The sequence below is a fragment of the Cynocephalus volans genome, chromosome 12 (genome assembly GCF_027409185.1).
Source record: "Cynocephalus volans isolate mCynVol1 chromosome 12, mCynVol1.pri, whole genome shotgun sequence".
NCBI classification, from domain to species: Eukaryota; Metazoa; Chordata; class Mammalia; order Dermoptera; family Cynocephalidae; genus Cynocephalus; species Cynocephalus volans.
The window spans coordinates 49830210-49844964 of NC_084471.1; the positions used below are offsets into that span (position 1 = coordinate 49830210).

The 14755-nt window shown below is 37.5% G+C and overlaps 1 protein-coding gene across 3 annotated transcripts in view; it reads right to left on the minus strand.

Annotated features, from left to right (window-relative positions):
- LGR5 (leucine rich repeat containing G protein-coupled receptor 5) overlaps nt 1-14755 on the minus strand; it is a 125342-nt gene that overhangs the window by 58387 nt on the left and 52200 nt on the right. For all 3 annotated transcript variants that reach the window (XM_063075562.1, XM_063075561.1, XM_063075560.1), the window contains exon 2: nt 8868-8939. In XM_063075562.1, coding sequence (XP_062931632.1) covers nt 8868-8939 — 72 coding nt within the window. The remainder of the gene's footprint in view (nt 1-8867; nt 8940-14755) is intronic.

The window sequence follows — 14755 nt, forward strand, 5'->3', positions numbered from 1 at the left end:
TTCATTGGAGGAACAAATGTCCTTTCTACTATGCCTTGAGAAATTGTAATTTTCAAAAACTGTGGTGTCCAGTGCCCCCAACTCTCCCTTCAAGCCCACTCCCAGCCAAAAGCTTTCTTTCTTAAACTGTGTTCATGAGTTCTGAATTTTGCTTTCATTATTTGATAGGACAAAATATTCAGATTTCAAGCTCAAGGGCTAAGAACTGTTAAGGGCTAAGACCACTGGATCGAGTAAATAAACTCTTTCAGGGAGATTATTTAATGGGCATAAGGCCCTGTGGTGTCTTTAACCACAGACTAATGAAGATCAATTTCAGCTCCTTTGTGAAATCTTAATCACCTCTGTCCACAGTCTGCTGTCCTATAAGATATATTCTATATAATGTTGCCTATAAAGATTCATTTTCTACCCTTTTATATGTTTTCTACCTAATTATAGACTCCTAAGGTCAAGAATCTTATTGCCTGCCCAGAACAGGGAGCTCAGTCAATATTTATTGATTGACCCATTTGATCTTGTTTCCAAAGACAGCTGGCCATAGTGCTACAGTTGCTTCAGGTCTGGCATAACTGTTCCAAGATGACTAGTCATTATATAACCAGATTAGAAACAGCTGAAGAATATTCCTTCTTCATTACACATCAATTTTAAATTCAGCAATTTCTTTGAGCACTTTCAATATCCATGTACAGTGTTTCTGGGCATACAAATAGCTACCATTTATTAAACAATCCATAAACGCTAGGCACAATGTTAAGTGCTTTATATACTTGGTGCTTGTTGATTATTATAACAATCATATTAAACAAATAACATTATTCCCCTTTTAAAGATGGGAAAGTGGGCCCAAGGAGGGTTATCTGCTTACACTTTCACAAAAAAGTTCACATAACAGAATTTGGTTCAAATGTAGCATTTTGGCTCCAAACATGCATTTTTTAAAATTTTTTTTTTTTTTTTGTCTTTTTCGTGACCAGCACTCAGCCAGTGAGCGCACTGGCCATTCCTATATGGGATCCGAACCCGCGGCGGGAGCGTCGCCGCGCTCCCAGCGCAGCACTCTACCAAGTGCGCCACAGGCTCGGCCCCAAACATGCATTTTTAACCATTACTTTGGTTAAAGATAGGTTGGTCAGGAGCAAACAACTGAAAAAAGGAAAAATGTAAGGACACATGGCTGCATCACTTGAGACATTGGCTGCTAAAAAACATCCATCGCTCACTGCTTATTTAAACTCCTGCCATTGCCTTCCAAATCTAACACAATCTTACCACTCGAACCACTACGACTGGTTTTCTCTCTTCTCCTTGCTAGCCCCTCTTTTAATTTTCATGCTCCAAACATAGATGTTCTTCAAGTTTCTTTCCTTATACCTTTTCTGTTTTTCCTTCTGCCTCACATTTTAGTGTGCATTGCCATCATCTTAGGAGCCATAAAACGTTCACATCTCCAGGCCCCAACCCAGACCTAGTGAATCAGAATTTCTTGAGGAGGGATTTGGGAATTTGTATTTTTAATAAGCAGTCCCAGTGATTTTATCGTATGTAGAGAGCCACATTGTGAAACACAGAGCCTATAGTCTCTCTCCCAGCACCTTCAACCATCACCTCTTTGTAAACTACTCCCCATTCATTATCTCTAGACCAGATTCATGCCCCAGACTTATATCCAAATATGCTTTTGACATTCTCATTGTATGTCCTGCTCACACCTTACACTTAGTATATTCAGTACCAGACATCTTCTTGCCTCTAAAATCACTTGTTCCCCTTGAATTCCCTGTTTTTATTAATTGTGCCTCTTTAGTCTCCTAGCACCTAATCTCAGAATCTTACTCAGAGTCATCCCTCACCTTTGGACTTCCCCTTTAGTACCTACATTCAAGAAACTGATAAGTCTCGGTCTTCCTCTGCTGTGATGCTTCCATATATTCCATTGGTTCTCAGATCACCTGCAGAGCTTTTAAAAAAAGTCTGGGTCCCCACTAGGACCCATTAAATAAAAATCTCTGGAGATAAACCCTAGTCGTCGGTAGTTTTAAAAAGTGTTCCAGTCGATTCTAACACACATTCAAGGATGGGAAACTTTGAAATCGTTCTCGGTGTTTAATATTTATAAGATCACCTGAAGACCTTCATGATCTCCATTCCCAGAGACAATGATTCATTCATTAATTATTGAGAGAATCAGAAGAGGCAATTAGTTAATGGATTTTAACCGTTATCTAGATGAGACAATAAGAACCTTAAGTAGGTGGGGATGAAATAGAGTGAACAAATGGGAAACACAATGTGGAATTAAGAGCTTTAGGACCTGGAAACTGGCTGGATATAGGATGTAAGAGAGATACGATGACAGACACAAAAGGAGTGACAGACACAGCAGGCACAAGTTGGGATAATAAGACTGCTGGTGGCAAGCAGGAAAGACAGGAAAAAAAGATTGCCGGGGGTGATGCATGAATGAATCTGGTTCTGAACATGTTGAATTTTAAAGTATTGGTGAGGTAGTTGATGGAGGTGTTACTTAGGAGTTGGGGATTCTCAAAGTGGTCACTAAACTAGTGGTTTTGGCAACACCTGGGAATTTCTTATAAATGCAAATTCTTGACGTTCTCCTTTCAACCCCATCCTGCTGAAGAAACTCTGTGGTGGGTCCCAACAGTCAATGGTTTAACAAGCATTCCAGATGATTCTGACACCACTAAATTTCGAGAACCACTGGCCTAGAGTAGTGGTCCTAAAACTTTACTGTGCATCAGAATCACCTGGAGAGCTTGGTAAAGCCAGTTTCCTGGGTCAGTCCCCACAGTTTTCAATTTACTAGGGGTAGTGCACATGAATTTGCATTTCTAACAAGCCCAGGTAAAGAATAAGTTTAGATAAAGAATAACAAGATGGTGCCCACGCTGCTATCGAGGGACCACACATTGAGAACCACTGGTCTAGCAATCAAAGACAAAAGAGACCTGTACTAGAAACATAGATTTGGGAGACATCTATATAGCAGAAATAGTCCAAGTCTTGGGATTTTGCCCAGACAACTATAGCAGCTTCCTAATGGGTCTCTCTGCTCCCACAATTCCCCAATCTATTTTGCATACAGAAATCAGAGAAATATTTAAAAATTATAAGTCCTATTGTTTCACTAGCTGCACACAATGCTCCAGTAGCTTCCCATTGCTCTTATTTGAATTCCATACATAGCCTGATTGGCCCTGAATGATCTGGTCTTTGCCTTCCTCTCCAACCTCATTCCACATCACTTCTCTCTCTTACTCTGCTCCAGCCACACTGATCTTCTTTCAGATCCATAAATACATCATTTTCTTTCCTGCCTCAGGGTCTGTGCTCACACTGTTCTTCTGCCTGAAACACTCTACCAGCTCTTAGGAACACCAACTCCCCCTCTACCTCCTGATCTCAGTTTAGATGTCACATCCTTATAGAGACTTTCCTCCCTTGTCATTTATTCTTTAAACCATTTGTGTTCTTTGCTCTTGTCACAATTAGCAAATATAAGAACTTGTTTCCTTGCTTGTTGTCTGTCCCCTTCTCTCCATCGTAAGCTTTCCAAGGGCAGGAGCTTATGAATAAATGAATGAATGAAAGAAACAAACGTAGCAAGTCATAGTCACTTTTATGTTCCCCGTGGCTCCATAAGTAGGTGTTGAGTGGAGGAAGTAAAGAGGACCGAGAAAGGAGACAACAAAATCAAGTGGAGAAATTTGGGGAATATCTATGAGGATACTTCAAAAAGTTTGTGGAAAAATAGAATTAAAAGATAACACAAACCTTTCCATAAATGTTTTGAAATAATTTCGTACAATGACAGATGTGTAAATGTCTATATCTAGCTGTGTGGATAGTCATACGGAAAAGAACCAAAATAATTGCGATGAGATGTCAATAGAGCTTCAAGGAAGCAGCATTTATAATCAATTTCCAGATCTTTGAAGACAGGAGACTGATCACTGTGATAAGGCCAAGGGACATGAAGATTATTCATGGGCATGAAGGTGTTTTCATTTTATGAACACAAACCAGTATGTAAAACTATAGTTTACGGAAGCTCCTTCATCATCATTTCACTTGATTCTCAGAAAAAAGTCTCAAAAGACAGGCAGGACAGCTCTCACCATTTCCAGTATGGTGAGGAAGTAGAAGTAACAAGCATAGATTATGTTTTCAGGAAGTTTGGTGGTGTCTCATTACAAATTTCATCTGTAATAATAGATATCTACTATTTACATAGAGAATCTTCAAGGCCAAACATAATATGAGCAAACAGTTCCAGGGAACAAAAGTAACTTAAAAACAGACCTCCCTAGAGCTTCTCATGTTTCTTTTCTAAATTGTGTATTTGATTCCAATAGTACTAGAATCTGGGAAGATTTTAAAATGTTACTCAGAAATAAATGCCTTTAACGTAGACTGTTTAAAATGGTAACAATCCATTTCCCCTCACGGATTAATCAGACTACTAATCTAAATTTAATGTAACTTGTAGATGCCAGCAATAGGCATCATCTGCCATAAGATCCTAACGTCTGAAGTGCACTCTGATGGAGGATCATTTATTTGTCCACATAGCAAGTATCAGCACGAAATCCTTTGTAGAACTGGGAGAAGTACTATTGGAGCGAAATGCAGTAATTGCTCAGGTTGTTAAAATGTGGTAAAGAACTATCTGCAATTGTTGCCTGTATCCATTAAAGCTCAGAGGTGTAAACAGCTTTTCCTTCACAAGTCCTGAATCCTCAGGATTCCTTCAAAATCACGCTCATGAAATAGGAAATGAGGAGGTTAGAATCTTTCTGGAGGGGTTTTCATTTTACTAATACAACTCAATATGTAAATTATAGCCTATCAAGTTCAATTTCAGCTCCTTTGTGAAATCTTAATCACCTCTGTCCACAGTCTGCTGTCCTATAAGATATATTCTATATAATGCTGCCTATATTCATTTTCTACCCTTTTATATCAAAGTTCTTTCATCATCATTTCATTTGCTCCTCAGAAACATCTTAAAAGACATGCTCTACTATCCTCTGAGGCCCAGCGAGGTTAAGTGGATTATCAGCGAGTAAGTGGCAGAGCCAGGACAGGAATCCAAGGCTTCTTGTTATCGAGACTGCGCTTTTCTCTCCATGCAGCACAGCCTCCCTACATTTAGAAAAAGACTCTTTTTTTTTTTTTTTTTGCAATAGAAAAAGGCTCTCCTCCTTGTGCTAACACATCACCACCAGCAGGATGACTGGCCTGCGCAGGTCTGGTTACCTTGTAGAGACATAAAAAAAAATTATAAAAGATAATGAACAAGACCTGAATGTGCCAAAGCTTGAGGCATAGGTAGCAAGTGTTCCAGAATGTCAGGAGGGAGAGAGGGAGACCATTTACTGTGATGGCTTTTATTCTTAAATATTTGCTCCAGGTAGTCTGTCCACAGTTACATGATTTTTAAAGCATTGTCAGTGAATATCTCTAGGACCTTATTGATTCTTAAAGAATTTTGAACTATGGTACATTTTTTAAGCTCTAGCTATGGAAGAGAGCTGAACCATGGCTGTCCACACAGTTTATAACATAGTTAAATGAATTGAACTAGGGAAATGACACATCAGGTAATTAGAGCTAAGGGGAAGAGTGGTAACTTAGCTTTCTTAATAGTGATTTTTAATGACTGAGTTTTGTGGTGAGGGTTTTATTAATATTATTGATAATGTCAGTAGCAGTTTCCTGTTTAATGTCTAAAAAGATAAAGCATAGTGATGAGCTGAATAAGCTGAATTAGAGTTTACACTTTCAAACAGTGCCCTAATTGTCATAGCAAAAGACACACACACACACACACGCGTGCACGCACATACACACTGACAGATACCTAAATGTCTACATCTAGTTGTATAGATGGTCACTTGTTAGTTCAAGTAAAATATTATATAAAACGTGATGCTTAGGTATTTGTATTTATATGTAAAATATTAACTAAGGTTTTGTACCTTAGTTAATTGGTGAAATTCTACACCTAAAAATTCTGATGATACTTTTCTCATAGCCAATATATAACGGTAGTGTGTTAATAACCTGAATATCCAATTTCTCCCTCCTAGGTAGACATCTCATTTCTTGCAGAATTCTCTCTCATTCTCTCTTTTTCATTCTCCCACACAGACACAGACACAGACACAGACACATACATACACACCTATCATAACACAGCTCAGTTTAAACATATTTAAACGTATTCACCTGTGTAAACCACTGTACTAGGTACTGTTGGGGAAAAGAAAAGCACAGATAAACTATGCACTGTTCCTAACCCTTCCTCCACTTTCCAAGCATGACCTTGAAAGTCATTTTGAATCTGAGCTTTGACACATACCAACTCCATTATCTTGGGCAAGTTCCTTATTTTCCTTGCACTTCAGTTTTTTATATGGTAACCGGTAATAACTATAATAACATCTACCTGTGTGGGGCTATTAAGAGGATTGAGTGGGATGATATGTATGAAGCTCTTAGAAAAGTGACTGGCACAGGGCATGCTATTATTGTTGATATTATAATTATATTATTACTTTTGAAGATGTTACACTATAAAAGAGAATATAGACTTAAACATAGCTAAGTCTAATAAAAACAATCAGCAGCATAATAAAGAAATAATCAAAATGCTCTGCAAAAGTGTTTTTTCCCCTACATTTAGTCTTGGGAACAAAGGAATAAACCAAGCAGAGTTGATCATTTTTCCAGGTTCTATAAATACTATCCCCCTTTTACCACTAAATGAATAATGATGTCTTCAAAACATCAGTTAGATGTAACACAGAATTATATATGGGAAAGTGGTTGATTTTAAACTCAGCAAGTCAGCCAGCTCAGCAGAAGGAGTTCCAGAACAGAATGAGAAATAGAATGAATAGTTATTAAAGGGTCCCCTCCATTTCTGAAATTCTATGATTCTTTGGTTAAGATACTTGATGGAGTTTCCAGAGAGAAAAAATAAGACAATACAGAAAAATAGCATTTCCCAATGGTAGTTCTCCCTTCCCCATTCCTGCCCACTTTTTTTGTGATTTTTCTCAATTGTCTTTTGAAAAGTTGGCTTTAGAACAGAATTAACATTCACTTCATGAAGAAAGAGGAGTTATTTTGAATGAGTTGGGTCACCAAGAGAGGAACTCTGTTAAACAAAGTGCTTGGGGCAGTGAATTATTTATTGCCTCAGTCTGTAGTCTAAAGTTGAGGTGTGTGTTGAAGGAGAAGGGAAGCATTTTGCCGTGGGTTATTAATAAGGAAATTAAAGAGAAAAGGATGGGAAATGTACACCTTAGAAATATGGGGGTAAACAGGGCTAAGTATTGTATATTAATCATGGTGGGGGAGGGAGAATGAGAAGGATGTAATTAAGAAAAAATCCTAATGTTTGAAATTTACTTAAAATAATCTTTAAAATTATGGACGAACGTCAATTAAATCTGTTACTTTTTTTCTAAGGCAGTTAACATGTATAAGAAGCTTCTTTTACACGTTTTGCTTTCTTGTTAGTTTATTCATCAAAAATTTATTGATTATTTATTATGTACAAGCTGTGACTAAGACAGAAATGGTCTTATGAAGATTAGGTCCTAGAAATGGAAATGGCCAGAGAGAAAAGAGGGAAAAAGAGGGGCCTGAAACCTAGAGTGGAAATTTGTTGCTTGAATGATAAAAACTTGATGTGCAATCAGATCATCTGAATCCCTACCGCACCCCTTCACAGGCATGTTCAGCTGATTTCAGTAGTAAAACAATGGCATTTCTTAATATATACTGTCAACAAAGACAAATACAGATAAAATTCAAGTGGGTAGAAAGTTGAGAATATTATCCTCTTGAAAGAATGATCAGTGTAATTTGATTGTGATGGAACATTCTTTCCACCTCCCCTGGTGGATTGTGTGGTATATTAACAATATAAATTACTCCCCAGATTGAACCCTGACTTTAGGATTTATTAAGAAAGTATTTTCAAAAGAGGTCATTGCCTAAACAATTTCTTTAATCAACAGTGAGAGGATTTATTCAACTGATGGTGCCAAACATTCTTCACAAGGACTACAATGGTATATAACTTCCTTGGTCCCCATCACTCAAAAGGGTAAGAGGATCAAATGAATTTTAAATGCAGATTTTTGGTTTATACAGTTCTTTTTCATCTTCTGGAAAATAATTACTAGACTAATCAAGATTACTCTGTGTATCATTAACTAATTTTAGCTTCCTCCTTTCTTACTTTTTTATTTTATTTTTTTACAGTGAGTTTGGAAGAGCCCAGTTTTAAGTCCTATGTAGATTTCATGTTTTTCTGTTGAAGCCTTGAGGGAAGCTAAATTTAAAAGTAGGAAAATAGTAATTAAAAGTGATTAAGACAAGAAATTTTGGGGCTATGCAATGTGGACTCAATTCTCCCTGTCATAAGCTGAACCAAGCAGCAGTTTTTGGTTTTGATTATAGCTTTACTTGCTATTTTAATAAACATGAACCAGTATTCAAACTTTTAATATCCTGCTGCTTAACTATTTCCAAAGAGCTATCCAGCTCTTTTAAACAGCCTTTGTTTTAAAATTTTAATTTGTTTGGCTCGATCTCACCTTAGAAAGCTGTAGCCTTATGGTAAACTCTTTTATAAGTTGATTTCCAGAATCATAAGCAATTCTTTTTTTTTCCCCTCCCAACTAAGTGTTTCCTCATGTGCCAAAATTGTTGGTGCTGACAGCTTTTCTGCCTTGTTTTATCTGGTTCCCACAGTAAGTACGAGAGACAAACACAAGAATGTGTTCAGTGTTGACTAGATGCATCAAGACTACAGTGATACTTACAACTCTTCTAGGAAGCGGAGACTGTGCAGGGGACTTGGAGGCAGCTGACTGATGTTGTTCATGCTGAGGTCTCTGGAGGGGAAAACAGACAGCGTGTGAGGAGCAATGCAGGCCACCACAGAGAAATCCAGCTGTTCAATTCACAAATTTCCAAGCAATACAGTAAAATGAACTCATTTCTCCACTTGACAAATGCATCACTACTTTGAATCTTATATATCTAAATATATTCCTTTCTTCCCCTCCTATCCTCCTGAGATCATAGGCTCTCTATCAAATTAGAGACCCTAGGAGGAGCTTAAATAGAATTCAAAATGATTTAGTCCATTCACGGGCATGGTAGTAATTCTTCATGTTTAAGATTGTATGAGTAGGACAGCAAAGGAAACAGACATAACTCTAGACATTACTCAACTTTGTGTCTTGCTTTAAATTTTGTGACAAAGAGAAATGTCTTCACCATGCAACTCTAGAAGTCCTGTTTCTCTGGGACTTAAAGCACCTTGTAAAAACAAATGTTTTGATTCAAAGAAACTCAAAAAACAAAACAAAACAAGACAGAAAACCTATTCCCTCCTCCTAACATGTTCCTTTTGCAGGTTCTCGGATTGCATTAAATAAGTGAAATGAACCATAAAACGAGGGTGTAAGGTGATCCTGCTCTGTAGCACACTTCCTGCTGGGCCTGCACAGTAGTTCCTGGCACAGGAAACAACAAGCCACTTTAGGCAGAACTCAATCAATTTTTGTTTTAAGCAAAACTCCATGTAATTAGATTTTATTCTGTTTTTATTTTTCTATTTCTTTACTGTCTCACACATAATCCTACAGCATCACTGGTATATGCCATCTGTATCTCAGAGGCCAAAAGACTGATGGCTGGACAGATTCTAATCAAGACCAATTCAGACTTTATAAAGTCAGATGAAGGTTCACTTAAGAAATGACTTGTTGCTCAAACCCGAAGATTCAGAACTAATACCATTATAATATCAGACCAGATTTCTATACTTAATATTTATCTTGAAATGAGATAATGAACTTCTTTTCAATCTGAATTATTCCTGTTATTATAGTGAACATATCCATTTTCCCTAATCAACCGATTTCAGTATCAATAGCTTGGTTCCTTTTTTAAATATTAACTTTTAGTCAGTGATGCTAAGATTTGATGAATCATTCACTCTCTGCCTTTAAAAAGTCACAAGTGTGTGTAAAGAAGATAAAATATTTTGTTAATTGTTTCAGAGGATGGCAAAAAACCACAAAAAACCAACCCAGAATTAGTAATTTTAATATATGTTAGTGAACAATAATGAAGCCAAGTAAATATTATATTCTTAGGCTAAAACTAAGCAATGCCATAAACAGAGACCAAAAAATTGTTTTGTCCATATTTTAAAAAATGTGAGTTTTTCTGCTATTGCCTATATAAGAGAGCCAAATGATTGATAAACAATTGCATTTTTGCGTGTGTAAATACTTCTCTGAAGTAGCAAAGTTGTTTCATTCACTGAACAGCCATGTATTAAACTGCTCAGTTCAGTTTCTGGATTCCTCACAGTGACATATAATCTCTGCAAAGACTTGATATTTCTCAGGAATATTCACTTATTTTTAACTGATCTACCAATTATTTCTTGAAAGGATTAAGGTGGTTTGCTTTTGGAGCATGTTTATTAGTATCCAAGATCAAAACAGTCTCAACATCAAGACAGCTGGTGTGAATAGTGCTGACTCTTTTCTCTTCTATTTTTCTTTGTGATGTGCAAATCAGTTTGGGACAAATGTTAATCTTGTTTTCATGCCCAGAGCTCTAACTAGAAGAGGAGCATTTACATATTTAAGAGATTCATAAGCACTCCACATTATTTTAATATTTGTTGCCCTATTTCAGGCACCTGGAAGTGAAGCTTATGTAAGCATTCACTCTGGTTCCCACTGGAATACTTTCTATGGTGAAGGAGCATGGGGCAGCAGAAACAGCACAGGCAAACGCCAAGAAGAGTGTCTCTGGTTTAAATCTGGGCTTTCCCATTTATTAGCTGCACGATCTTGGGAAAATTACCCTCCTTGTACAAGCATCCTCGAATGTATTTATCAAAAATTATTTAAGATAAAAAAAGGAATTTATTCATTACAGTTTCCAAGGCTGGGAAGTCATGGACCAGGGGGCACATCTGGTGAGGTCCTTCATCTTGGTGTGGTGACCCTCTGCAGCAATGCAGGGTATCACATGGAAAGACTGGGATGAGCAAGAGAATGCTAACCTTCTCACTTGCTTTCTGTTGAATGTTATATTTTTCTTTTCTCTTGCTGCTTTCAGTGTTCTCTCTTTGACTTTGGTTTTTAATAATTTGATTATAGTGTGTCTTGGAGTATTCCTCTTTGAATTGAATTTGAGTGGCGATCTCTGAGCTTCCTGTATCTGGATGCTGTCATCTTTCTCCACACTTGGGGAATTTTCAGTCATTATTTCCTTGAATATGTTTTCTAGGTCTCTCTCTTTTTTTCTCTTTCAGGTATGCCAATTGTGGGGAGGTTATTTTGCTTGAGGGAGGCCCATATCTGCTGTATTTATGTTTCATTTTCTCTTTTTGTTTTTTCTTTTTGCTCCTCTGATGGGATAATTTTGTCTGTTTTATCTTTGAGCTGAGTGATTCTTTCATCTGATTAAGTGTGCTGTTGGAGCTTTCTATCAAGTTTTTCAATTCAGATAATGTATTCTTTATTTCTAGAATTTCTCTTTTTTTAATTGATTCAATTCCTTTGTCAAATTTCTCATTGTGCTCCTGAATTTTTTCCATATATCATTCAATTTTCTATCTATATTTTCTTGTGGCTCTCTGAACATCCTTAAGAAGGTTATTCTGAATTCTCTGTCAAAAATTTCATAGATCTGCTGTTCCTCTGCTTCCACGGTTGGTGCTTGGTTTGTTTCCTTTGATGAAGATATGTTTCTCTGTTCTTTCTTAATCTTTGTGTCTTTACATTGGTGTCTTGGCATTTGAGGAGACTGCTACTTCTTTTAGCTTTTATAGGTGATTATCAGAGCTTTATCTCTGATCTGCTTTTTTTTTTTTTTTTTTCATTCTGTGGTGGATTGATAGCTACCGCTACCACTTAGACTCTGCACAAGAACTAATGTGCTGTTCTGTGGTTAGTTCCCAAGTTGGGGGAACTTCCTGTGGGAACCAGATCTTGAGCTCTGTGCTGGAGCTAAATCACTGCTTTGTTGCTAATTCTTTGGGGAAGGCTTTTTGTGCAGATCGTTAATCACATCTGGGTCTGGGCTATGTGGAAAGTCTGGTCTGGGACTAAGTCTTTCCTCCAGATTGCACCCCCTGCAGTTCTATTGCCCTGACCAATCTCCACTGAGACCAGCTACCCTTGCTGTACCCAATGTTCCCCTGGTGGGCCAGCCTTTTCCCTGTACTGCTTCTTGTGGGGCAGGCCATGTACGTGGCCCTCACGATAACTAACTGTTCTCTAGACAGCTCCTTTCTCTACTTGGCTGTGGTCACTTGCTCCTATGCAAGCCCAGGGGAGTCCTGCCAGTGGTCTTTATGGCTTGTGGGCTGGTATGGTGCACTCTGAAGCCCTCCTCTCCTCTGCAGACTTCAAGCAGGTTTATGTGAAGGGTGCCACTGTAGCTTTTCTCATGCTTCAATCAGTGTGCATCAGCCACCTCCCACTACCTATCAGAATGGCTCAGAAATGGCCAGGGACAGAAAGATAGGTGCCATCCCCATACCCTCTTGCCATGGCCTCTCACACCTTCAGAAACCCTGCAGGTCTCTCCTCCTCTTCCCCCAGCTCCAGCAGTCCCAAGTTGGCAGTCCTTACTTTTTAATAGTTGTGAATTGGTTACTTGTGAGGATGAGCAATGCTGGAATTGTCTATTCTCCTATCTTCATGACATTACTCCTCCAGCATCCTCATATTTAAAAAAGGGTGTCTCTATATTAACAGTTTAAAACCCTATGATTAGCTATTTCCAATCAAAAGGGAATTCTCTTCTTAAAAAGGAAAGTACCAACCCACAGGAATGAATAACTTCTCTGTGTTACATGACATATTACATTGTGGTTCCTCTTAGAAGATGAGCTAGTAGCACTAAATCAACCCTTTACCACCTGTTTTCTAATACAGGCTGTTTCTTTTAAAGAGATTCTGTCAGTTCATATAAACTCATAGCAGAAAATAACTTTTAATAAAAACAATCTAAGATCAAATGAAATGAGACTTTAAGACAAAATTTGAAGAGGGCAAGGTAAAAATTAATTTGTCTGCATTCACGGTTTCCCTTCTGTGTGTACTTTTGCATTGAGGTTAAAGTGTAATTGTGGTTCTCCAGCTCAGTGTGTCCCAAACTACCCATGATGAAAGACTGATTTTGTAAAATTTCTAATTTGCTGTGGACTTACACTTTTATAAAATGTAATAAAAATTGATTACTAGAAGTGTGAAATAAAAATACAAATATATACAGAATACAGGTCCCAATATTTTATTATGTGATTCAGTAGAGATTGTTAAATCACTACAAGTTTCTAAACCTTTATTTTCAAATTCTTATCTGTTGTAAAAAACAGCCATGGCCTTCGATATGTCAGACCACTCTTTGATTAGCAATGCTCTTCTTGCCTTCATATCAAGAAAGGCAAGGCCTAAGTTACTTTCAGCCTGCTCAAATTTCAGTTAAAAATGATAGAATGAGAGAATGTTCAGCTACTAGAGAGGACTGGCTCTCACCGGAGTGAAGATCCTCAGTACAAATGGGGACATGAGGCTCACAGAGAAAGCCTCAGGCTAGAACCTAGGTCTCTACTTGCCCTAGTTTTGTTTGCTTTTCTTTTTTTTTTGAGCAACTTTTCTACTCCTTACAAAATATCTTCATTCTGACCCTTAACTTATTTTTAAACTTTTCCTTTTTTTTTTTCCTATAATATTTGGTCTTTTTGATCCCTAGAACACATATAACCTTAGCAGCAAATGAAGGATCTTAAAGTAATTTCCAAGCCTGTGCATTATTTACTCTTTAAGTTATTATTTTAAGATTTCTCTATTTTTTTTTTTTACCACATCTTGCCCATAATTCAGTTTTCTAAAATCAGTAAAGCCATAAAATAGATTTCTTAAACTTTTTCATCTTTTGCCAAGATGTAGGAATTAGTGCTGAAGAACTGGTCACTATGTAAAATGACTTAATAAGATATGGAGGATTCGGTTATGACAAGACCATCAAATAGGTAAACCATCCTGCCCCATTTCTGACCCAGCTCTTATCTATGCTGTGTTAATGAGCACATCTAGAAATCTATAACAGACATTGCAAAGTTCTATGGGAGCAGTGGCTATATACTGGGATCATCTCAGGAGATTTAAAAAATGTCAATGCCTGGGTCTCATCTCCAGAATTTTGAGTTAACTGATCCAGCTTGGGCATTGAGATTTTTAAAAGCTTCTGAGGTGATTTGAATGTTCAGCCAAGGCTGAAAACCACTGCATAAGAGTAATTCTAAATTTCTGAGTTCTCTGAATTCTACCACTCACTCAAAGTTTAAAAGGCTTAAGATGATTGAAGGAATGTTTCCTACAAGTTCCTATGGGTTACATCCCAGAAGACAGTATCTTTCTTTGAAATGTTTTTGTTACTTACAGCTCTATTTTTCTTTCATTTGACAAATGTTTATCAAGCATTAATTGCGGTTAGGTTTTATTCTAGGGAATATATCTTATCATCTTCAACATTTCCCTTTCCCACCACCCCTGCATCCAGTTAATCCCACTGTTAATTCTACTACCAAGCTCGCTTCTGGATCTGGCCTCTCTGCTTTCTTCTTACTGCCTGTGATCAGGTCTCTGTCATGCTGATAACTGCTCTG